The 21929-nt window shown below is 45.9% G+C and overlaps 1 protein-coding gene across 1 annotated transcript; it reads right to left on the bottom strand.

The window, feature by feature from the left end:
- Window positions 1-297: 297 nt before the first annotated feature.
- CHMP4B (charged multivesicular body protein 4B) lies at window positions 298-21307 on the bottom strand. The gene is made up of 5 exons (XM_027693878.1): window positions 20983-21307; window positions 5324-5501; window positions 4486-4600; window positions 3854-3980; window positions 298-1127 (listed from the first exon to the last, which is right to left on the bottom strand). The coding sequence occupies exons 1-5, from the start codon at window positions 21176-21178 to the stop codon at window positions 1060-1062; spliced, it is 684 nt and encodes a 227-aa protein (XP_027549679.1). The 5' UTR covers window positions 21179-21307; the 3' UTR covers window positions 298-1059.
- Between the last annotated feature and the right edge of the window lie 622 nt (window positions 21308-21929).

Here is a 21929-nt window from a genome sequence, read left to right as displayed (position 1 = left end):
GATTTTGACACAGAACAGAATCACAGAATCACTAAGTTTGGAAAAGACCTTCAAGATCATAGAGTCTGTGCCTGATGTCCACCTTGTCCCCCAGCCCAGGGCACTGAGTGCCACGTCCAGTCCTTCCTGGGACACCTCCAGGGATGGGGACTCCAAACCTCCCTGGGCAGCCCCTTCCAATGCCTGACAACGCTTTCCATGAAGGAATTCCTCTCCATGTCTAACCTGACCCTCCCTGTTTCCTCCTGCAGCCAGATCACTCAAGCACGACACAGAACCGACAACAGCAGCCACGGGTGAAAATTAATCGAGATATTTAATACAGTGCAATCCATAGTAGTTTCTTAATTAAAATAATTGTGTGCATGTATCTGAATGGGTTATCAATTATCACAAAAAAAAAAAGCAATAAACATTGTAGTGCTATGTAGAAAAATGTACAACTGAACTTGAGATCTTCCCTATGTCCAACAGAGCGTTTATCGATTGCAAATCATCATCACCAATTAAAATGGGAACAGTGACTACATCGTTGGCGGTGACAAACACAAGCCTTGGCCACACATCAGTCAAGGGATATAAATATAACTGGCAAAAACTAAAAACCTAAAGCATTCTTGCACCTAAAACACAATAAGAAGCCAACGGTGGCTTTAGGACTTTTCCTGGTTTTTAAATGCCTTACAAGACTTCTAGACACATTTAGACTGACTTAAAATTACAGAGAGTGCTGCTTTTTTTTTCTCAGCTTATTTCGATTCAATATGGCCCAAATTGAAGATCCAGCAGTGGCAGTAGCACAGTCCAAAAGCTGAATGTTTGATTTTGCAAAGACCTCTGTACAGAAATTCAACCGTATCGACTGCAGGCAACTCCCCCTGCTCCCCCTTCTTTCCTCTGTGCAGACCATGCTATGCAGAAAACAGCAATGCAGTTCCCACTGCTCTGGGTTAAAATTAAAAGATAAAGACATTTTGCTTATGCTTTCTCCTCAACACAACACATTTGTACCCAGAATAGGTAATCAAAGTCTTTTTTTCCAGGCAGTTGCTGCTGTGGTTACATGGTTCCTGCCCAAGCTTCCAGCTCTTTCATGTCATCATCCTCTTCTTCCTCTTTCTTCTTGGCTGCAAAACAGTGAAAGAAAACAGGTGAGTAGGAATCTTGACAGAACCCAGTGGCCTCTCTGCCACTGACAAACCAGTAAATGAAGCACCAAACGCCAGCAGAGGGTAAAAAATACATGAAATCTCCTTGAATTGAAATAAAAAGAGCCTTGTGAGAGAGCCAGCACGGGCTGAACTGCCTGATATTCCCACTTCTGGTAGGAAAAGACAGTAGCTCACACAGGAAGAATGCAAATGTACATGAAGGTTAAGGTGTAAAGTTTTTCCATCATCTCCAACCCTGCAAGCAGAAGCCCCTCTCAGAGGGATGCAGGTTCTTACAGAAATTCATCTGATGTCTTCACTATCACAATCTCTTCTCCATAAAAATAAATCCCTTATTTCACCATAACGTCCTCAAAGTACAACAAATGAGGTTCCTGTTTTTGGTCAGGCAGGTACAGAATTTGGGGGGCTCCAGCCCTGCATCAGTTGAGGCTCTGGGAGGGGCTGAAGAGAACATCCTGGGAACATCCTGTTCCCCTCCTCTTCCCACTCCCCTGGCAGCTGAGGGCTGTGGATGGGAGGCAGCAGCCTAAATGCTGCCTTCTCATCATTTCTGCTCCTTCCAGAAGAGCAAATGCTGCTATCTGTCATCATGGGACAAGTCCAGTTTCCATTAACTCAGCAAAAATGGTTTTAACCCAAAAATAGCTGCAATAATTTTGGAAAATACCAATAAAAGATGTCATTTCCTCAGAGAGTGGTTTTGCTTCAAGGGGGGGGAGGAAAGTCAAATAATTCATACTCCAACTGGTTTGTGTCATTCCAAATGAAACACTGACACAAGGAGAACTGAGTCAGCTCTTAAGTCAAGCTCCAGACCTCTCTCATTTGTATAAATTTGGGATTTGTTTTTCTAGATGAAGCTCTTCCAGCCTCCATTAAACAAAAACAGCTTTTGCCTGAATTTCTCCTGACATCAACCCAGCTGGTGGCAACAGCAAAAAACTCCTCATTCAGAGTGATTAAAGTCAAAATCCAGACAGCTCCTGAGAGCTGGAAAAGCAGGAAAGTTCATTTTTCATTTCATGAATAAAAAGGAGGTAACAGAGTCATCTCTACCTCAACAGACACATCACTTATTCCCAAAATAATTACACATGAACCTGCAATGTTAGGGAAATATTCCCTTTGGAAGTTCAATTCATGGTGACCACAAGCAAACTTTTAATCCCAGTGTTTATTAAGTCAATTCTAAGAGAAAACCAATTTAGGTTAAAAAAATAAATCCACACAAAATCCCCACCCACCACCACCCCAGAATCCCAAATCTTCCCAAGTGCCAGTCTTGGAGGCAGCTTTATTGAAGCAAAAAGCAGCATGACATTTAAATACATTAATGGAATTCTAGTTTCCATCCAAAAGCAGCTTAGCATAAATCCTATAAAACACTGAGCTTTATGCTCAGAATTTTTACTATGAAAACCTTCACTGTTTTTGTTATTTTGGGAAGTTTCAGGAAGTTTCACAGGTTTATTTAACCTGTTTCTCCTGCTGTTGGATCTAAGTCTAGGCAAAGTCTCTGATTTAGGGTATTCTGATCATCAACCCTGGTCAGCAATTCTGCAAAACAGAACTAGAAAAACACAAAATCAATGATGTCAAAAGTAAAGGACTGTAACACATGAGGAGCAATGGCACATAAAGCAGACCCTTGGGTTTGGCAGTGCCTGCTGCTTCCCACGTCCATCCAAGCCTGGAAAGGCACCAGGATAATTATAGATGCAGCAACCAACTGGATTATTTTCACTCACTAGCTTTTTGGACTTTTTTCCTAAGTAAGGACATGGAATAGAGCTGCAAAGTCTACAATTTATCCATAATACATTCAGGCAGACTCAGCAAAATGGGCTTGCAAAGCCTCATATCCCATTAATGCTGCCAGAGGTGTCCCAGCTCAGCTGTATTCCAGGAGGTATCACTTCCCCTTCAGACCACAGGGATCAGATCAGATGGAACAGCAGCTTTGAACTGTCTCTGTAAATAAAAACGTTTGTTGCTTGTTCTCCATCTAAAATCCTCACACTGACTGCAATTCCCTGGATCTTTGTGCTGTAGGACTGGGATGACCCTCAGGTTGGTCCTGCCTGTGCAAACTGCACAGGAGGGAACAGCCTTCCCCAAAGAGGGGACCCCGAGGGTAAATCCTCCCAAAAGCCAGAAAAGGAGGGATCAAATTAAACACCAAAGCAGCAGCAAGAAGTGATTCCATGGGGGAATCCAAACCAGCCTGGGACTAATGGTTGGACTGGATGATCTTGGAGGTCTTTTCCAACTGTAACCATCCTGTGATTCTAATTTCCGGAGTTATTTCATTCTCCACTCCCTTTTACAGCCTTGGTATGTTTGTCAAGATTACACCCCTATTAGGCAGCACCTGGAAGAAGGATCCCTTTTTTCCAGACCTCCACTCTTCCCTGAGAATCATCCAGGCTGCAGAGAAGCTGGGAGTGCTAGAACAGACAATAACTGCTCCTGTAACAGGGAGTGATTTTCCTGGTGCTTGTGAAAGGCAGGTTCTCCTCCTAGAGAAATGGCACTGGATGTGATTTGGGATTCAGGAACCAATTTCAAGCAATATGTCTGTGTTGCCTGCAGCCAGATCTCCCCAATCCAAGGAGCTGGCAGATGAAAAAACACACTTTTAACAATCCAAAATGCTTCAGGTAAAGGTCCATCCCTACCTGGCTTGGAGGGTATCGATATTGAGGGCACATTTGGTAGTGGTACTGTCTCCGGACCACTGATTTCCAGCAAGTTTTTGTCTAGTTCTTCTTGTTCTAGTTCCTCTAGTTCTGCCATGAGTTCATCCTAGGTTGTTAAAGGAGAAAAAAAAAAAAAGGAAGGAACTTTAAGTCATATTTATCAAAAAGCAGACTTAGCTGATCATATTATTAAAGAAAACAGCTTAAATTACAGGATTGAAGCAAATCAAGGAGATGAGGAGTCTGATTGTTATCAATTCCGGTACATGATGAAGGGAAGGAGAAATCTAAGTCCAAATATTCTCAGGTCAGGCCATCCAGACCATTCTCAGCCTAAAGTCTGAGTCACAGCTGCTGTTTGCACTGGTGGGAACAGCTACAACAACATCCAGGAGAGATTCCATACCCCAGGAGCACACCCAGACACACACAACATGCACATCTTCAAAAAAGATCTCATGAGATTCACAATTCCTGGAGGGATTTGGAAGCCATGCAGATGTGCTGCTCAGGGACATGGGTTAGGGATGGCCCTGGCAGTGGTTGGACTTGATCCAACCCAACGTATTCTGTGACTCACTGATACAAACAGAAGCAAATTCAAAACATACCTCATCGAATTCCTCCCCAAATCCTACTGGCTTTGAGATGGCTGTTGAAATCTCATCTGCCAGCTCCTGCTGTTCTGCAATGTCCTGCATTAATTCATCTACTTTATCAATATCCCTGGAAAAGAAAGGAAGGAATTCAGTATCATCAGGCACGTTCCCAATCAACACTTCACACTGTGATTCTTGGGTTCTGTGGAAATGCCACTCCACGGTGACATTCCCAAGGCCCCTTCCCAAAATACTCTTTGCATGCAAGTCTGAATTTTATCCCCCTGGTCTGAACACAATGATACATGTTTTTTTTGCTCTTTCCTACAAGCTTAGCCCACAGCAGTGACACAGAGACACCAATGAAGAGGTTTTGTTCTGCACTACTGATATTAATAAGAATTTGCTCTCTTTCCTGATTCAGCATTATTACATCCACAATATTTGCTTCTGGAGCAAGCACAACATTCCCATAATGCAGTTTACCTTTAATTATTGCTACATACACCAACTTCACTGCACAGAAAAGAAGTTTTAAGTCTCCCCTTGAGGCTTAAAATTCTTGCTGCCACCAGGTGAATCTGTAACTGGTACAGGTACTCATTTGCTTTAGACTACACTGGTGCTACCCTGCTTTTGGACAAAGGCAGAGTCCAGAATAAATGGTGGTAAACTGAGGAAGCATCACACTTGCATATTTTGTTCAATATGAAAATGTTTCCAGCATTTTAGTTTAAGTTAGAGCCTTTTAAAAGAAGATTTTGCTACTCCAGCTCCACCTTCACGGAACACCTGGCATTCAGCAGATCAAACAACTGACAAACTAAAGGTGCAGAAAGGAATAACTTACATGTTGTCATGAGCAGCTTTCATGGCTTTAGCAGCAAAACCCATGTTCTTAAGCACTTCAGTGTTGGTGTTGGCATTCTCCAGGGCTTCCCTCTGGAACTCAATTGTTGATAACGTGCCATCAATCTGTGCCAGCTGCTTCTCGTACCTCTTCTTACGCTTTAGGGCCTGGAGGGCAGCTGCACAACACAGGAGAGGGTGGGACTGGTGAGATTTATGCCCAAAGCACCATTCAGATTTTGCACCAAGTGCCACTCAGCACAGAGAAATATTTAGAACATTCTACGGTTGTCCACTCTTTGTCCTAAGTAGATAAAACTAAGATAAACCCTTGTGTTTGCCTCCTTCAACACAGTTGTTTCAGGCCAGATCCCTCCTGTCCCACTCAACCATGCACAACATGCACATCCTCAAAGAAAGATCTCATGGATGAGATCCCAAGGATGTGAGCCAAGAAGGCACTCAAAGGTTGAGTCCAGTCACTCATAACACACCTCAAACACAGACCATGCAACAACAGACATCAATATCCAAATATCCATCAATATCCAACAGGTTTCAATATCCAAGCTCAACCACCTAAAAACATTCTTGTTCACCATCACCCCCAACACAGGAAGGCAGAGTTGTTGGTGTAGCTCCTGTCAGGTGAGGCTGTGGTGCTGCTGCAGCTGCTGGGAGAAGCAGCTCATTCCAATGCAAAGACAAATGTTCCTTCAGCTTTTCCCTTAGTGCTGTTAAATACACATTATAGAAGTATTTATATTTGTGTTTCATATTACTCCTGCTGGAAGGCACTGTCTACACAACAGTCTGAACTGAGAGGTGTGAGGAGAGAGATTACAGTGGCTTGAGCAATTTGCTGCTTGTAGCCACTTGTACAACGTGGGCTCTGGCAAGAGGAGCCCACCCATGACAGCACCAACACAGAGCTCCCTCCCACGGGGACCAGCCCGTGTGGGAGGACTGGTCCAACCTGCTGCACAGCCAGGCTGCTCCAGCTCCACCCACCCACCCACCCACACAGGAGTGCATCCAGCTCTTCCCAAAACACTGGGCAGACAACAGGTACCTGCCCATTCCTGGAACACTGACAGTGAACACAAACCACATCCACATGTACTTGTAGGTGTACAAGAGCTGGGAGGTGCCTCATCCCTGCAAGTGTCCAAGGCCAGGTTGGACGGGGCTTGGAGCAACCTGGTCTGGTGGGAGGTGTCCCTGCCCATGGCAGGGGGTTGGAACTGGATGATTAAGGTGCTTTTCAACCCAAATCATTCTGTAATAACCTTTCTGTATGTGGCTACAAGTTTTGGCAGGAGCTGCAGTGTGGGCAAGACCTACCAGGGCCCAAGAACTGCCAGCTGATAAGAAAACACCCAGTGTCACATGGACTCAGGGACAAGAACAGCTCCCCTTCATGGCACTTCTACCTCCCCTCCTGCAGTGAACACACTTGTCCTCTGCATGACAACCTTGGTCATATAATACATACTTTAAAAACTCAACTTGGACACGAGCTGCTGCTCCAACAGCCTTACTCTCTGCTTCTGAACTCAGCTACTCACACACTTTGTTTCTTTAGGGCTCTGATCTCTCTGAATCTCACAGCAAAAACCAGTCAACATGTTACAGGATCAGTTCTGCTAAAATCAGTCCTGGACCTCCCAAAAGCTCAGTCACATGCACCACGGATGCTGGTAAAAATGAAGGCTTTAAATCTTTAAAGATGTTATTTCCAGCCTCAGCAGAATTTCTGGAGGGGAGCAGAAAACAAGGAGTAGGAAATCCTGAGCACAGAGAGCTTCCCTTATCTCCCCTGTCAGAGGGATAACTTGGTGACGTGATCAGTGTGTTCCTGCAACACACCCAAAGTCCTGCTATCCAGAAGCCCTATTCACAGCTTCAGCCCTACAACTGGTTATAAATATGCTCTATTTGATTACTTTCCAATTACAGAGAATAAATGTATTAGAGAATACAAAGGCACTTTTTAAGGGAAGGCCCAGCCAAGGGTGCCAAGCACACAAAGTAACCCGGCTTGATTTAGCAGAGGGGATCAAACCCACAAAAGCACAGGTCACCTCAACTTTTCCAACAGAAACCAGGGACCCAAAACAAGCCCCTGCACTGACTTTCACTTCAGTGACCAGTAAATCTCCCCAGTTTGGGGCCAGTCCAACATCCACTTGTTTGACAGGAGTAGGTTTTCAAAGGACAATGTTTGCTCTGCAGAATGAGGCATAACACAAATATCTGAAACATTCCAGCTTTATGCCAGATCATAAAGTGATGAGCAAACTCACCATTACTGGGATATTTATCCCAGCATTACTGGGATATTTAGGCTGGTTAATTTTGCAGTAATGATTTAATTAAGGATATATTAAGTTTTCTTAGGAAAACAAAACTGTTAATAGCTGTGTTTATATAGTGACAGATGCTGGGAAAGTTACAGACAGCAAGAGGATGTTCTTCACTGAGGATTCTGTGTATCCTGGAGAATTACTGGCAAAACCAGAGATTTTATAGCCATTATACAAATTATATTACATATAATACCCAAGTAAAGTACTATAATTTATGTACAGCTCCCCATTACAGCTTTCTCTGAGAATAACTACAGTTTGCCTACATTTCATGGCCAGGTATTTTAAAACAACCTGCTCAGACAGCAGACACTGCAAGAACCACTGTAAAAGAGCCTGTGATGAGGAGCTCTTCTCAGGGCTGTGGGTAACTATCCCTCCCATTCCCACCCCCACCAGAACTGCACCACCCTTAAACTTAACATGGACCTGTGGCACTGTCTGGAAACACTTCCCACCCCTTCAGACCAAGGAAATACTGGTTTGCAGAGTTTGAAGTAAACATAAAACAGAGACAGTGGGTTACAAATACGTCCTCTGGCATTATGCACATGCAAGAATCATGTGTTTGTGTGAAGTCAAAGTGTAACAGAGCCTATCTTTGCCCTATCACATCAGGCAGCCGTGGAAGAGGCTCTTCTCAGGCCCCACACCCCTAATTATGCCTTTACTGCTTTCAAGATAATAATTACATAGTCAAGGCAACGTAATTTATACCCAGCTTTAAATGCTGTGGAACTGCTTCAGCAGGACCTGTGACCATATATTAAGTTTAAAGCTTTTATTCTCTGGCCAGCCAGAGTTCACTCACAACTTAGAACATGTTGCTAGAGACATCACAAGCACATTTCTCTAGAAAAGGCTGATCTAAGCTTTCCAAGAGTGTGACAAATTGCTTATCTTGGACTCCAAAGCCACGCAAGATTTTGAGATTGCTGGGCAATTTCACAGCAGCTTCTGCAAAGGGCCTGATACCCAGGGGCTCCAAACAGGGACTGGTGCCTGCTCTCACCATGGATTTCTTAGGGAAATACCTACAGAATACATAATAAAGCTCAGAAATATCCCATCTACATTTATGAATTCCCCAAACCCAGCTGGTAATCCCAGTGTGCTGCAGGTGGTGAGTCCAGGGCAGGGCACAGTCCCTCCCTATGGCACAGAGCTGGAGGAAACTGCTCCACATGAAACCCTCTGCAGCTCCAGGGCATGGGATGAGCAACAAGGGATGCCAGGAAAGGCACCCAGCAGGGACAGGCAGCATCCCTGAGCAGCACTTGTGGTCCCACGAGCGGCAAAGTCTCCCAGCAACACCTCCAATTCCTCCTCCCAGAGCTCCCTGCCTTTGGTGAGGTATAACTTATGGAATATCCCTATTACACATTAACCCTGCAGTACCAGCTCACATCACTGGCTGGTTTAGGAAGGCATTTAACATTTAATGCAACCCTCAATGCAAACCCAAAGACAGCAAAAATATCTGAATATTCCATTGGCAGTCGAGTTTTCACAAACAGCAAGAACCTGGCACTAAACAGTGGTTTAGACAACCTTTACAACCCACACCTCATCCTTAACAGGTGTGTTTTAGCTTGTAAGTCCAATGTGCAGCAAGAACTGCAAGCACAGTTAAAAGATCCTCTAAAAAAAACCAAACAGCAGGTAACAAAGCTTAGTTGCACTTTAATTGAATTTTAGTAAAGTTTTCAGAGAATATATTAAAAAGTACAGATGGGGAGAAACAGTTTTTTATATATATGATTACTACAGTTAAAGTTAATACATTTAAAACTACCTGGGTGACTCCTGCCATCCATTAGGAGACAGTGAGCAGTCTCATAATGATCTTCTCCATATGACATTGATATATTAATTGTCTTTATTATCAGCTACAGCGGGGATGTTGGAGCCAATTTTTATTCATAAATACATCACCACAGAGTTCTGATGAATTAAGATTTATATCAGTGCTTTATGACCTCTTTTCCATTGGCAAAGTCATATAAAATGTCTCAGTGCTAACGAGCATCAGCCTCTGATCTCTGCATTCCTTTATACACAGAAATGCTCACAAACAGCAGCTTCCAGAGATGAGGGGAAGTCCAGGAATAAAACTGAAGCTGAGTCCAGGTAGATCTGGACTTACTGCTTCAATTTCCTGAAGGTAAAAACATGCATAAAACTACATTCAAAGAATACTTTTCAAACTTTTTAATACATAAAAAGTTATTCCTTCCTCTGCTTTTTGTCTTCGTTTGGGGTTTTTTCTTGGGGGTGGTTTGTCCTTGGTTGTGTTTTTTTATTCCCAGTCTTCAACTGAACTGTGAAATAATATTTTAATCTACTATTTCTTTGAAATTCTGCAATAATCCCCCCTAGAAATTCCAGAAGAGGTTTTACCCTGACTCCCCAGAAGCCCAGGGTTTCCCTGGGATACCCAGCCCTCAGGAGCTTGTGTTATGGTTTTCAGTCACCACCCCTGACTCATGAACGCTCACAAATGAAAAAAGCAGAGTCATTTAGCCAGACTCCCCTCCTCTGTCAGCAGATCAGTCTGAAAAGCATGACTGCCCACCCAGATAATTCCACTGTGTCCTCAAGAAATGCTATCTGTAAGAATTGGATGTATTTTAAATTATTTCAACCTGTGTATAAGCAAATTATCATTATTAAATGAGCTGTTGTCAGTCTTATGATTTCCTTTGCAATATTTGCAGCAGTTTGCTAATCAAATGAGACAAATGTTCACTGTGCTAAGAAGCTGGCAGGATAATAACAATACCATTTGACTGCATGGTACTGCATTCAGAGAGGAAAAATTGGCTCTGAATGTCAGTGATTTTGCTAAAAGTCAACAGCCTTCCTGCAAATAAATACTGCTTGCATACTTGTAGGACAGGCACAGTTAATGGGATATCTCTGTGCACACAGGAATTCTGTTTAATATTTTTAAATATTATTAGCAGAAAAGTATAGATTTACTGCTAAAACACAGCTCAGCTTGAGAGGAGCAGGGGGAGCAGTTGGGAACAACTGGGAATACAATTCAAGAGTTTCACTGAATTCAAACATACACCTGCACCAAGGTCCAAGTGTTGGTGATCCCAGGGAATTTGTCCCAGCTGGTGGCTAAAATCCTGCTAAAAAAAAAATCACACTGACACCTAAAACAGAGAGGCTTCTCCTCCAGAGGGAGACATGGGGGTTAACAGCTCTGATAACTCCAACTGAGGGGAAAAATAACTTCATCTCACATCTAATTCTTACGCTCTTGGTGGCAACCAAGAGAAGAAATGGCAGCAGCAGATACACCACTGCAAAAGGACATCAGCAGCATTAATATGGGATGAGAAAGTTCTGCAGCAGCCTCGAAAAATAACACCCAGCAGATGTCAGCCCCACCAAAATAACGAGTAGTGCAAGAGAGCTGCAGAGGAGCTTCCCAAATTGGGGTCCCTTGGCCCCTCGAGCAGCGAGTCCAGGCACTAAACAGGATTGAGATAATCAACTTCATCCTGGAAGCCCATTTTCCACATTAGAGCGTGCATTCAGCTGTAATTTGCTCAGCAGAAAGGAGTGTCATTATTTTTGCTGCTTCTGAAAATCCCATTCCATCTTCCTGGCACTCGCCTCGGCAGCAGATTTAATCAGGAACAACATCCTCACCGTCCTTGAAACGGGATAAACAAGGGGCACAGGGAGGTGTGAGGAGTAATTGCCTGCCTTGCCTGCACTGAGGAGCTTTATCTTAGGCAGCAACGGCTCATCCCTCATTCTACCAGCAAACTGCCTAAAAGCCCTCCAAAAAAATCCTAAAAAGCGAATTTAAATCAATTCACAAACTATCCTCCAATGCTACGAGCAGATAAAAAGGTAGATACAAACCCACCATAGACTTCCAGAATTTCTTTCACACCATTGAATAAATATCTTCCTGCAGAGGTTTGACAGCTCCAGGAACTGTCAAACAGCTGAGGAATGTTCATGGTGGTTCAATACAAAAGCAGGGAATCATGGGCAGAGTCCAAGCTTGGTCCTCCTCTGGTCTTTCCGTGTGTTTCTTAAACCTCCAATAAAGCTCCCAAACCCACTCCTCAAAGGAAAGCAAATATTCTCAGCTCAGGGATGAATGACTCATTAAAACTACTCCAGCAAAGCACCCAAACCCAGCCAGAGAACACAAGAAGGTTTCTGTCCTATCTGTATTTAAAACACAAGGTTACAATTTCCTCTTGAGCAAAGCAGTGCCAGGATAGTTAGTCTGTTGTGCAACAAAACAATAAACATTCCTGGTCTAAAAATCTATAAATATAAAAAAGAGGGGGAAAAAAGGAGATAAAAAAGCATCTGTAGAGCACCAATCAGGGCTGTGATGCAGAACACCCAAACACAAGAGGAAGCACCACCTTCACCCCAGCACTGGCCCTGCTCAGGGTGGGATCACCAGGATCCCAGGGATTGCAGATGTTGTTCCACATCCCCAGCTCAGAGGTGGGTGGTCCAGAAGGCAAACCAGCCTTCAGCCTTGGAATTGAAATCCTCTGTCCCTTGAACATTGAGGCAATGCTCCTCTGTTCAACAATCTCTAGGTGAGGCTGGGACAGTTCTGTCCAAAAGAAAAGGGGAAAAAAAAGTCAACTATAGCGAGGGTTGAAGGTCAAATGAGAAAAGCAGGAAAGAGAAATCCCAGTTACAGAGACAGCTTTGTTCCACCCAGGAGCTGGAATGAGGCTAAGAAATGCTGGATCAGCCAAAAACATCCAGGCCTAATGCTTCAAATGATTACTTGGAATCTGATCCACCCTCTGGAAGCAAAGCTGTATTTCCCAATTTCCAGTTTTCATTCCTCACAGTCCTACATGTCCCTGGATGATGGCAGGGGATTGCAAGGCATCTCCAAAGCTGATCTAACCAAAACACATTTTTCCTTCCCAAATAAAACCATTTTCTAGGGTTGCTGGGGTAAATTATGCTCTCTTAGAAACAGCCCTGTAACTCTGCTGTTAAAACTCTGCACCTTCTTTAATAGACGTATAAAACTCTGATGTGAAATGAGACAATTATTCAGATTTCAACCAAAGTTGAAACTTTTAGGATGAGGAAAGTATGTTTCTTAAAGACTCCCTGGGATTCTCACAGCCTGCAAATATTTATGAGATTTCTTCTTTATTTTGTGATTGCTGAAGGTACCTTGTTAAAGAAAATGCCAGTGAAAACTTATAATCTTCCTCTGAATCCCTGCCAGAAATGCATCACGTAGAGGTTCAGCTTTGCAAGAACAGAAGTGCCTCTTCTTAAGTGTCTCAAAATGTTGTTTTCTCACAGAAAAAATCCCAAACAACCCAATTCCCTACGCTGAACAATATTATTGTGATTAAGTCACTAAATTCAGAAGATCCTACCCTGAAGGGGCCTGTTTGAAGAGCTTCTCTTCCTGGGGAGTGAAACCAGTGGCTGCCTGGGTTTTTGCATTTTCCAGCTCTGGACCATAATTATTAGAGCACTGCCAAGTCTAAGAATTTCTTGGAGGCTGTCATAATATTTAGCATTTCTCTTAACATCTTATCTGGTGAAGTCAGGCTATTTTGAGACGTGAAAAATCACTTTTTTCTTGAATGCTGAGTTTCCAACGCTGACGACTACGGGGGTGAAAAGCTGAAAACACAAAAACTTAGAAAGCCAAAAGTTATGAACTAAATAAGACAAACTGTATTTATTGGGGGGAAAAAAAGTCCATTATGAAGTTTGCTTTATATCAACTTGGTTGATATAAAATCACCTCCAAGTTTCTGAATACCAGCAGCTGATGTTCCTGTCACTCTGGAATTCATGTTTTGTTTCAGTTCCTCTGCATCTAAGCAACCTCTGTGCACTCACCTGAAGTAAACAGTGTCCTTAAATCTGAATAAAATCCTGCCAAGCCCTGAGGAGCACATACAGTGTGGATGTTTGGGAACACTTACACACCACCACAGGAGGGAACCAGCTGTATACAAGGATCATGATGCACATCCCAGTATGTGCAAGAGAGAGGGTGATAATGGTTATTTGGAGCTCAACCTCCCATCATTTGCTGCTGGATCAGTTGAGAGCTGCAAGACAAGAGCTGGCTGTGTAATGACCCTACACTTGTATTAGCTACTATAAAATATTATTGGTAGGTATATATAAAGATAATAATATAATATAAAATATTATAGGCTTCACTTTAAGTGTTTTAAGTTGTTTAACAATGAAGCTGGAGGAAACCACAGCAGACCTTTTCCACCTAGGCTTCCAGCTGGATGGAAGGACATGGTGGGCAGAACTGCTGTTGCCTGTGCCCCAGCCTGGCACTGAGCTCCTCCTGCTCTCCCGTGTTCCCACCAGTGCTGGGTCGCTGTGGCCACTGCACTGCCCTCAGTACTGGCCACCAGGAAGGTTCCTCACCTGCAGTCGGGCCCACATGGAATCATGGAATGGGTTGGGTTAGAAGGGACCCTCAAGATCACCTCATTCCACCCCCTGCCATGGGCAGGGACACCTTCCACCAGCCCAGGTTGCTCCAAGCCCCGTCCAACCTGGCCTTGGACACTTCCAGGGATGGGGCAGCCACAGCTTCTCTGGGCAACCTGTGCCAGGGCCTCACCACCCTCACAGCCAAGAATTTCTTCCCAACATCCAATCTATCCCTGCCCTCAGGCAGTAGGATGCCATTCCCCCTTGTCCTGTCACTTCATCCCTTGTCCCCAGTCCCTCTCCAGCTCTCCTGGAGCCCCTTTAGGCACTGGAAGGGGCTCTCAGGTCTCCCTGGAACCTTCTCCAGGTGAGGTCTCTCAGCCTGGCTGCAGAGCAGAGGGGCTCCAGCCCTATCTTCAGCAACTGTATCCTCAACCAGGATGATTCCAAGCAGCACCAACCTCCTTATCACCAGCTCTGTGCTGTGGCCTTGGACTGTCTGAGGGAAAGGCAAAGGTCTATCAACATCTGAGGTGTGGCCTATCTAAGATTCTCCAACTGCATCCTTTTTGTTACAGGCACTCTGTGCCAGGAGTTCCAGTTTGCTGGACACTTCTCTGCAAACTTCATGGACAGTCAGGCCCGTGGGCTGCTCCACATTTCAGTCTGGCAAAAGTCATCCATTTCTAAGTGCTGTAAGTAAACCAAGATTTTATTTTACACCCCACTCACAGTTTGCTGGCTGCAAAAGGTCCAGCCACATCCTTCCTGCTCACACCACATCCCATTCAATGTCCCTGCAACAAGCAGCACATACTGCCCTCCCCCAAAAAAGTAAAGGGCAATTCTGTGAACTTTGGGGTTTTTTCAAAACAATTGGGGATTTCACAGGGGGCAGCAAAAAGCTGCCAAAATCAGACCACTGAGCACAAATCCTGGCCATTCCCAGCATCCCAGGAGTCCAGCTGGGATGCTCCTGCACAGTCCCCATGATGTTCAAGTATAGGAACTTATCAGAGTCCAGTCAGAACAAGCAGGAAGGGATTGACAGAGAGGCCTGAATGATACAAGTGCAAAGCCCAACAACATCCCAGTCCAGATAAACACTCCACAACTCAGTATAATCCTGACCTGGCAGTTTTCTGCACAAATCTACGTAAAAGAGGGTTAAATTAAATAAGCCATTTGCATCACCTGCAAATTTTAGTTTTTGAACTAGTCGAGAAGCCCTGAAGCAGAATTCAGTAACTAGGCCTGGAGCATAATGAGATACTAGAATTCAACATTTAATACAGAGAGAAGAACTAAATACAAAGTCAGGGGCTGTGAATATGCCAGGTTTCCTTCCTCAGAGGGCCTGACAGAGAACAGGGACAGAGGAAGGATGTGTTGCATCAAATACAGTTACCAAAACACATCTGGCAGAACCACGGGGTTTTTAGTGTTGTTTATGCCACTTTTTAAAGCTGTTTTAAAAAGTGTTTGTGAATCCTCCCCCTTCCCAAACTGTTTTATACTATAGAGTCTGCCTCCAAAAACCTCTGTTAAACATAGGTAGGGTAGAATTCCAAACCAGAAGTTTCCTCTTGTTTTTAAAGATTTAATTAAAAAGGGTAACTATCCCACTTTTCCCAAGGCAGGTGGTTTGTGCCCATCCCATCGACCTCGGCAGAGATGCAGGATCAGGCCAGGGCTGTTTCCAGGACTCCTGCACTGAAGCCCTGGGTTGTGGGTAAGCACCTGGAACTCAAACATGCATTTTGCATTAGACTATGACTTAAAACACAGAAAAGGCAGGTTGAAGGACTGAAGATGGGCTGGAAATACTGCAGGACTTCTGCCTCCCCTACATCGGCATCTTACGATTCATGGAAACAAAACCAGGTTCTCGTTATTTGATTCTGGGAGCCGAGTCACTTCTGCCAAATGTCAAGCAGGATCTTTAAGCCACATTCAAAGGCAATGCATTAAGGTCTGAGGCCTTGCACACACAGTCACAGGTCGTTTGAGTCTTTGCCCGTGCCCAGACCTGAGGGTGCAGCTTTCCCTTCCTTCAGTGCCAGACCATTGCAATGCTCTGAACCACTCAGTGTTCTAAACAAGGCTGTCCAGGCCATCCTGCTGGCAGGATTCCATGACTTAATTAATGACCTGCTGGCCCCTTGCTGGGAGAGCCCACGTCATCCTTAGATTTTATCACATTTAGTGCTTCTAAGCAGGGACTGTTGCCAGGAGAGGCAGAACTGCCCTCCTCCTTCGTCACATTCCTGCCTCCCTCTCCCGCCAGCTCCAGCATTTCTGTGGTTAAGTGTGGAAAACAACTTTGCTTTTTTTTTTTCATCTTTTAAGAGCTGGGTTTTGTCTGGCTCAGCAAACTGATCCAACTCATGCCCTGCCCACACAAACACCAACTCCAGCACAGAGGAACAGGCAGGACAAGGCACGGCCACTCCTGGCAGCTGCCTCAACCGGGATCAGCCAGGCCCAGTTCAACATTCCAGGTCAACAGACTGATGTGACAGATTAAAAAAGGTAAAGGGATGGTAACCAGTTCACCTTCCATCACATCAGCAGCTGAGCTGCCTTACCTGAGGCAGCACTGAGAGCCCAAGGTGGGCATAAAGTTGGGAATTCTGCCTTCAGCCTACGCCCAACTTCCTTGTTTGTTTGGTTTTGGTGCAGGGTGGGGAATAGGAGTGTTCTCTTTCCAGGAAAAGCCTGAATTATACAGCAGGAATCTAGCAGTGGGTCTGCATCTATTTTGTGTACTCAGTGCTGAAAAAAAACCCCATTATTATATTTATGTACAGTGACTGAATAATTTTGACATCAGAGAAGAAAAACCCCTCACTAACAGAACCAGAGCTGAGAGAGAATCCATGAAACATCAGTCTCCTGCTAAAGCTTGAATATGAGCTTTTCACCCATTCCACTGTTTGTGCCCCTGATGTTCATTAACAAAAAGGTAAAATCAGTAGCAGGCAGGCACATAAAGATCCATTTAGATCCATTCACCCTGGATCTAAACTGGAGTGAGCTGCTTAGAACCCTGAAACAGCATCAACTTTCTCTCCCTGATGTGATCTCTGAGATCACTGAGACTCAAATTGAGCTTTGGCTTTCCAGGAGAAACAGACTCTGGAATTGTTATATCCAAAGTAAACAGAGATTAAGGAATTAACCCATTGCTCCTCTGTGTTCCCGTGCTAAGCTCAGCTTTGTGTGACTGTGCCCCGGGGAAGCAGGAACGATAACGACCAGCCTGAGCTCCACAACTGCAGAAGCCTTGGCAGAGCTGGAGCAGCTTAGTGTGTATCACGAGGCCTGAGTGGCTGAGAAAACATCCCAGACTGGATGAAACAATGCCATGGCGACAAACTGGAGCGGAATAAAAGGCTGCAGCAGCAGCACAGGGCTCCGGAACCGCCAGCTCCCAGCTGTGCTCGGCTTTGTTAAAGCAAAGTTGATTTCCAGGGCACTTAAAATCCAGTAGGATACTGGCTGATTAGTGTCCAAACTAGTCAGTACTGCTGCTACTTATATAAATTCACTGAGAGTTGTAAGTCCACTATTCATAACATGTGGAAGAGCTTCTTGGAGGGGTGGGAATAAACCCCAGAACACTGTTTTCGAAAGAATGAACATTGCCATGAGAACACAAAACAAAGCACAAGTAAAACCCAAGTTCTTCCCAGAGGAGGGAATATTAACTTGCCTGCTTTCAAGAAACCCTTCTAATGATGATCAGTCTCCTCCCTGGCAGTGTTTTATGCCACGGACAGCAAATGACATGGACATTAAAGCCATCACTGCTGGTCTCCCCAGCACACTCAGAACTTCTGATAAAAGCTGAAAGCTTCCCATGGCAAGAAACAACACAGACTAAAGAAATTTATACCAGAAAGTTACTTACTATACCTTCTAGTCATGAGTTGTCTGATTATACAGCTTGGATACCCTAAATGCAGATTATGAAAAATACACACATGTAATTAAAGTTCATGAAAGAACAAAACCCTGCACTTGCTTAGGGCAGGCACAGGAACCAGAAGCCTGTTAAGCTTCTCAGACTTGAGCTTTCCTTAGACTTCAGAAGTGCTGCAGGAATGAGTCAATGAGCCTTTGGAAAGCAGCTCACTTGGCACCCAAACAATCACCCAGTGTGCTGGAGAGCAGAGAACATTTCCCTCTGTCACCCCAAGTGTGCCAGACACCCAGCTTTCCTCTGAGACAGCAAAAACACCATTCCAGGATTTCCCAAGGTGGCTTTAAGCTTCCAGGTAAGCTCCCTGCCCCACTGTCTATTCCTCTGCTGGCTTTCCCACAGCAGCTTCCAGTAACATCAGCATAACTGTCCAGCTGGGATCACACATGGGCACCATCCACAGGAACAGCAGGGACACACAGGATCTCCCCAGTGAAATGATTAAATCTACTAAGAAAGATTAAATCTACTAGAGAACTAAGAAAGCTTAAGGATTCTTCAAGTTGTATTAAAAAAAAAAACAAACAAAAACCCCAACAAAAACCTCGAGTTAATCAGCTTTCTTTTTGTTTTACTTAAAACATTTCAACCATATGGAAATATTTCCATTAAAAATACAAGCTTTTACATATAAACCCAACATATTTATTTTCACTTAAATTATAGATTAAAGTGGTTTTGCGTAAAAATCACGAAGCTTATGGATTATAAAACAGCCTAAAGTCAGACAGGAAAATATCCAAACAACTGGATATAAAAAAAATGCACCAGCCCAGCTGGTGACTGACAACTTGAACCCAGAATAACTGAGCAGTGCCTTAGTGAGTCTGAAGGGAACTCACTTCCCAGCGAGCCACAGACAATCAGCTGCCTTTAGTAACAGCCCAATAAGGACAGTTTCCAGAAATGGAAAAAAAGAGGTTTCATTTTCCACCAGAAAACCATCCCAGCCCTTCTCCCTTTCCCAGCTCCTTAATTACTCCTCAGGATTGTGTTCTCCTGCAAGCCCTCAATTAGTGTGACCCACAATCCCGCTGGTGAATGGGCAGGTTTTTCTCCTTCCTCCACCTCCAAGGAAATTTAATCCCTCCCCGAAGTGCTGAAGGGCAGCAGAGAGGGAGGGATGGCATTACAGTGGAGACAAAGACCTGAGCAGAAACCAGCAGAAAGAGAAGTTAGGAAGATAAACAGGACCAGCGTGAGCCAGAAGGAGAAGAAACTGCAGAAGACGAGGAAAGTTAGAAAAAGATAAATTTTACTTCTCTTTTTAAGCTCACTACCAAACTAGGCCAAGAAACACGGCAGGAACTCACTTATTAGAACTTGCAATAAGTTTGATTTAGAAGTGACTTGGCTAAGCCTAAAGTCAGGCTCTGCTGAGGTCTTTCAGCAGACCCCTGGGCCACATCTTCATATCATGTGCTGTCACCCACACACAGGGAAGGGAGAAACCCCGAGGGAGAACCGGGTCCTGGAGTCTGAGAGGAGGCTTAAAGTGCTGGCTGAAGCAGTGACATAAAACAAAAACTCTTATGGGTAATTGCTGCAAATTAACCCTTGCTAGCTGTGTTTGCAGCTCCCTGTGCCACAGGCAGAGCCCCCCCTGCTCCAGCCCCGCTGCTACACGGCACAGAAAGGGACACGTCCACACAGAAATCGGGATGTGCTTCCCTGAAAACGTGGCTTTTAGTGGTAAAAACAAGCAAGAAGCTTGTTTTGAGAGCACTGGAATAGGTAACAGGACAACTCCCTTATCTCCAGGCTGACAGACACATCGAGCATCCCTGAAAGACAGCCAGACCTGCCCAGGGAAACACCAGTTCCTAACATCCATTTATAAACTTCAGGAGTGTGTGTGGAAGAGCTTCTTGGAGTGGGTGGAGGGGTGGGGATAAACCCCAAACACACAGTGTTTTCAAAGGAACGAACATTTCCATGAGAACACAAGACAAAACAAAGCACAAGCCCAACCCAAGTTCTTCTCAGAAGAGGGAATATTAACTTGCCCATTTTCAAGAAACCCTTTTGATGGTGACTAATTTTGGCAGCTTTTCATCCCACGGACAACAAATAATAACATGCACATTAAAGCCACAACTGACCTCCCCAACACACTCAGAACTTTTGATAAAAGCTGACAACAGTGAACACATATATTTAACCAAACCCTCACATTTAAGCAGGGATTTGGTGGAGAGTTTTGTCTGTTAGAATTAAAAAAACACCACCGTGGTAAATAAGGGCCTGATTCCAAGGCGATGCCCTGTTTTTCCAGGATATTTCCCTGACCTCTCCCTGAAGTGAGGCGTACACGGGACGGGAAGGGAACACCACAGAGGGGCCGGGCACTGTTCTGACCTCAGAATCACGAGGGAGTGACGCGACAGCCACACGGGACATCCCCACGGGGAAAGGGGAGGTGTCCTCCCCCCTTCCCCTTCCCCAGTGGGGACAGCCCTGGGAGAAACCCCGCGGGGAGGGGCAGGACAGCCCGGAGAGGGGGAAATGACCCGTAAAGTAATGGTAATAAGCTGAAAAACAAAGGCAAAAGGTGGGAAATAGAGACATTAGGGTAAAAGATAAGGGCACTAGGTAGGAAAAAAAGGTCCTAGGATAGAAAATAAAGATACTAAGGTAGAAGATAAAGGTATTAGGGTAGAAAATAAAGGCACTCAAGTAGGAAATAAAAGTATTAGGGGAGAAAATAAAGGCCCTGGAGTGGGAAATAAAGGCATTAGGGTAGGAAATAAAGGCACTGTGGTAGGAAGCGCGGCAGCCCGGCTGTGTCCGAGCCGTGCAGGCCCCGCCCCGGCCCTCCCGACCTGTTGCCCGGCTCAGGCCCGGCCCGGCCCGGCCCCCCCCGCTCACCGCGCTTGTTCTTGGTGCCGTGCTTGCGGGCGGCCGCCAGCTCCTGCTCGATCTTCTTCTCCAGGAACTCCTGCTTCTTGCTCAGCATCTCCTCCGTGTCGCGGAGTCGCTGGATCGCCTCCTGCGGGGAAGGGCCCTTCCCGCCGCCCTTCCCGCCGGCGCCCGTCCCGAACAGCTTCCCCAGGAGCCCCGACATGGCTGCGCGGGGCCGGGCCGAGGCCGTGCAGCTGCGGTGCCGCTCCCGCCGCTCCGCTCCCCTCACGCACCAGACCCGAGGCCCGAGGCCGCCGCCGGGGCCCCGCCCGCCCGCCTGCCTCGCCCCGCCGCCCCCGCACCGCCTACAACTCCCGGCGTGCCTTGCGCCGCCCGCGCAGCGCCCGCCGCCGGGCCCCGCGCGCGGGGCGTGCCGGGAGATGGAGGCTCGGGCGCGGCGGCGCGCGGAGCACGCCGGGAAGGCGGAGTCGGCCGAGCGGAACGCGGCAGCGGCGGGCGAGTGACGTCAGAGCGGGTGTGACGTCACGGGGCCGGGAGGAAGGGCCGAGCCGGGGCTGAGCGGGGACACCCGGGCAGTGAGGGGAGCGAGGGGAGCACCCCCGGCCGTGGGGCCGCCCCGGGAACCCCTGACCGGGCAGGGACGGGGAGGGGGAGCTGACACCACAGCAGGGGCTCACGGGCCCCGGGGGGATCCGGCTCAGGTAGAGGGTCATGGAATGGTTCGGGTTGGAAAAGGGCTCTGAGGTCACCGAGTCCACCCCTGTGCCCGATCCCCTCCTTGTCCCCCAGCCCAGAGCACTGAGTGCCACGTCTAGTCATTCCTGGGACACCTCCAGGGATGGGGACTCCACGACGTCCCTGGGCAGCCCCTTCCAATGCCTGACCACCCTTTCCAGGAAGAAATTTTCCCTGATATCCAACCTAAACTTCCCCTGGCACAGCTTGAGGCTGTT

The sequence above is a fragment of the Neopelma chrysocephalum genome, unplaced genomic scaffold (assembly GCF_003984885.1).
Source record: "Neopelma chrysocephalum unplaced genomic scaffold, ASM398488v2 Primary Assembly neopelma1_94, whole genome shotgun sequence".
Lineage (NCBI taxonomy): Eukaryota > Metazoa > Chordata > Aves > Passeriformes > Pipridae > Neopelma > Neopelma chrysocephalum.
Note: the sequence above shows the minus strand (reverse complement) of the source record. Positions and strands in the feature narration are given on the sequence as shown.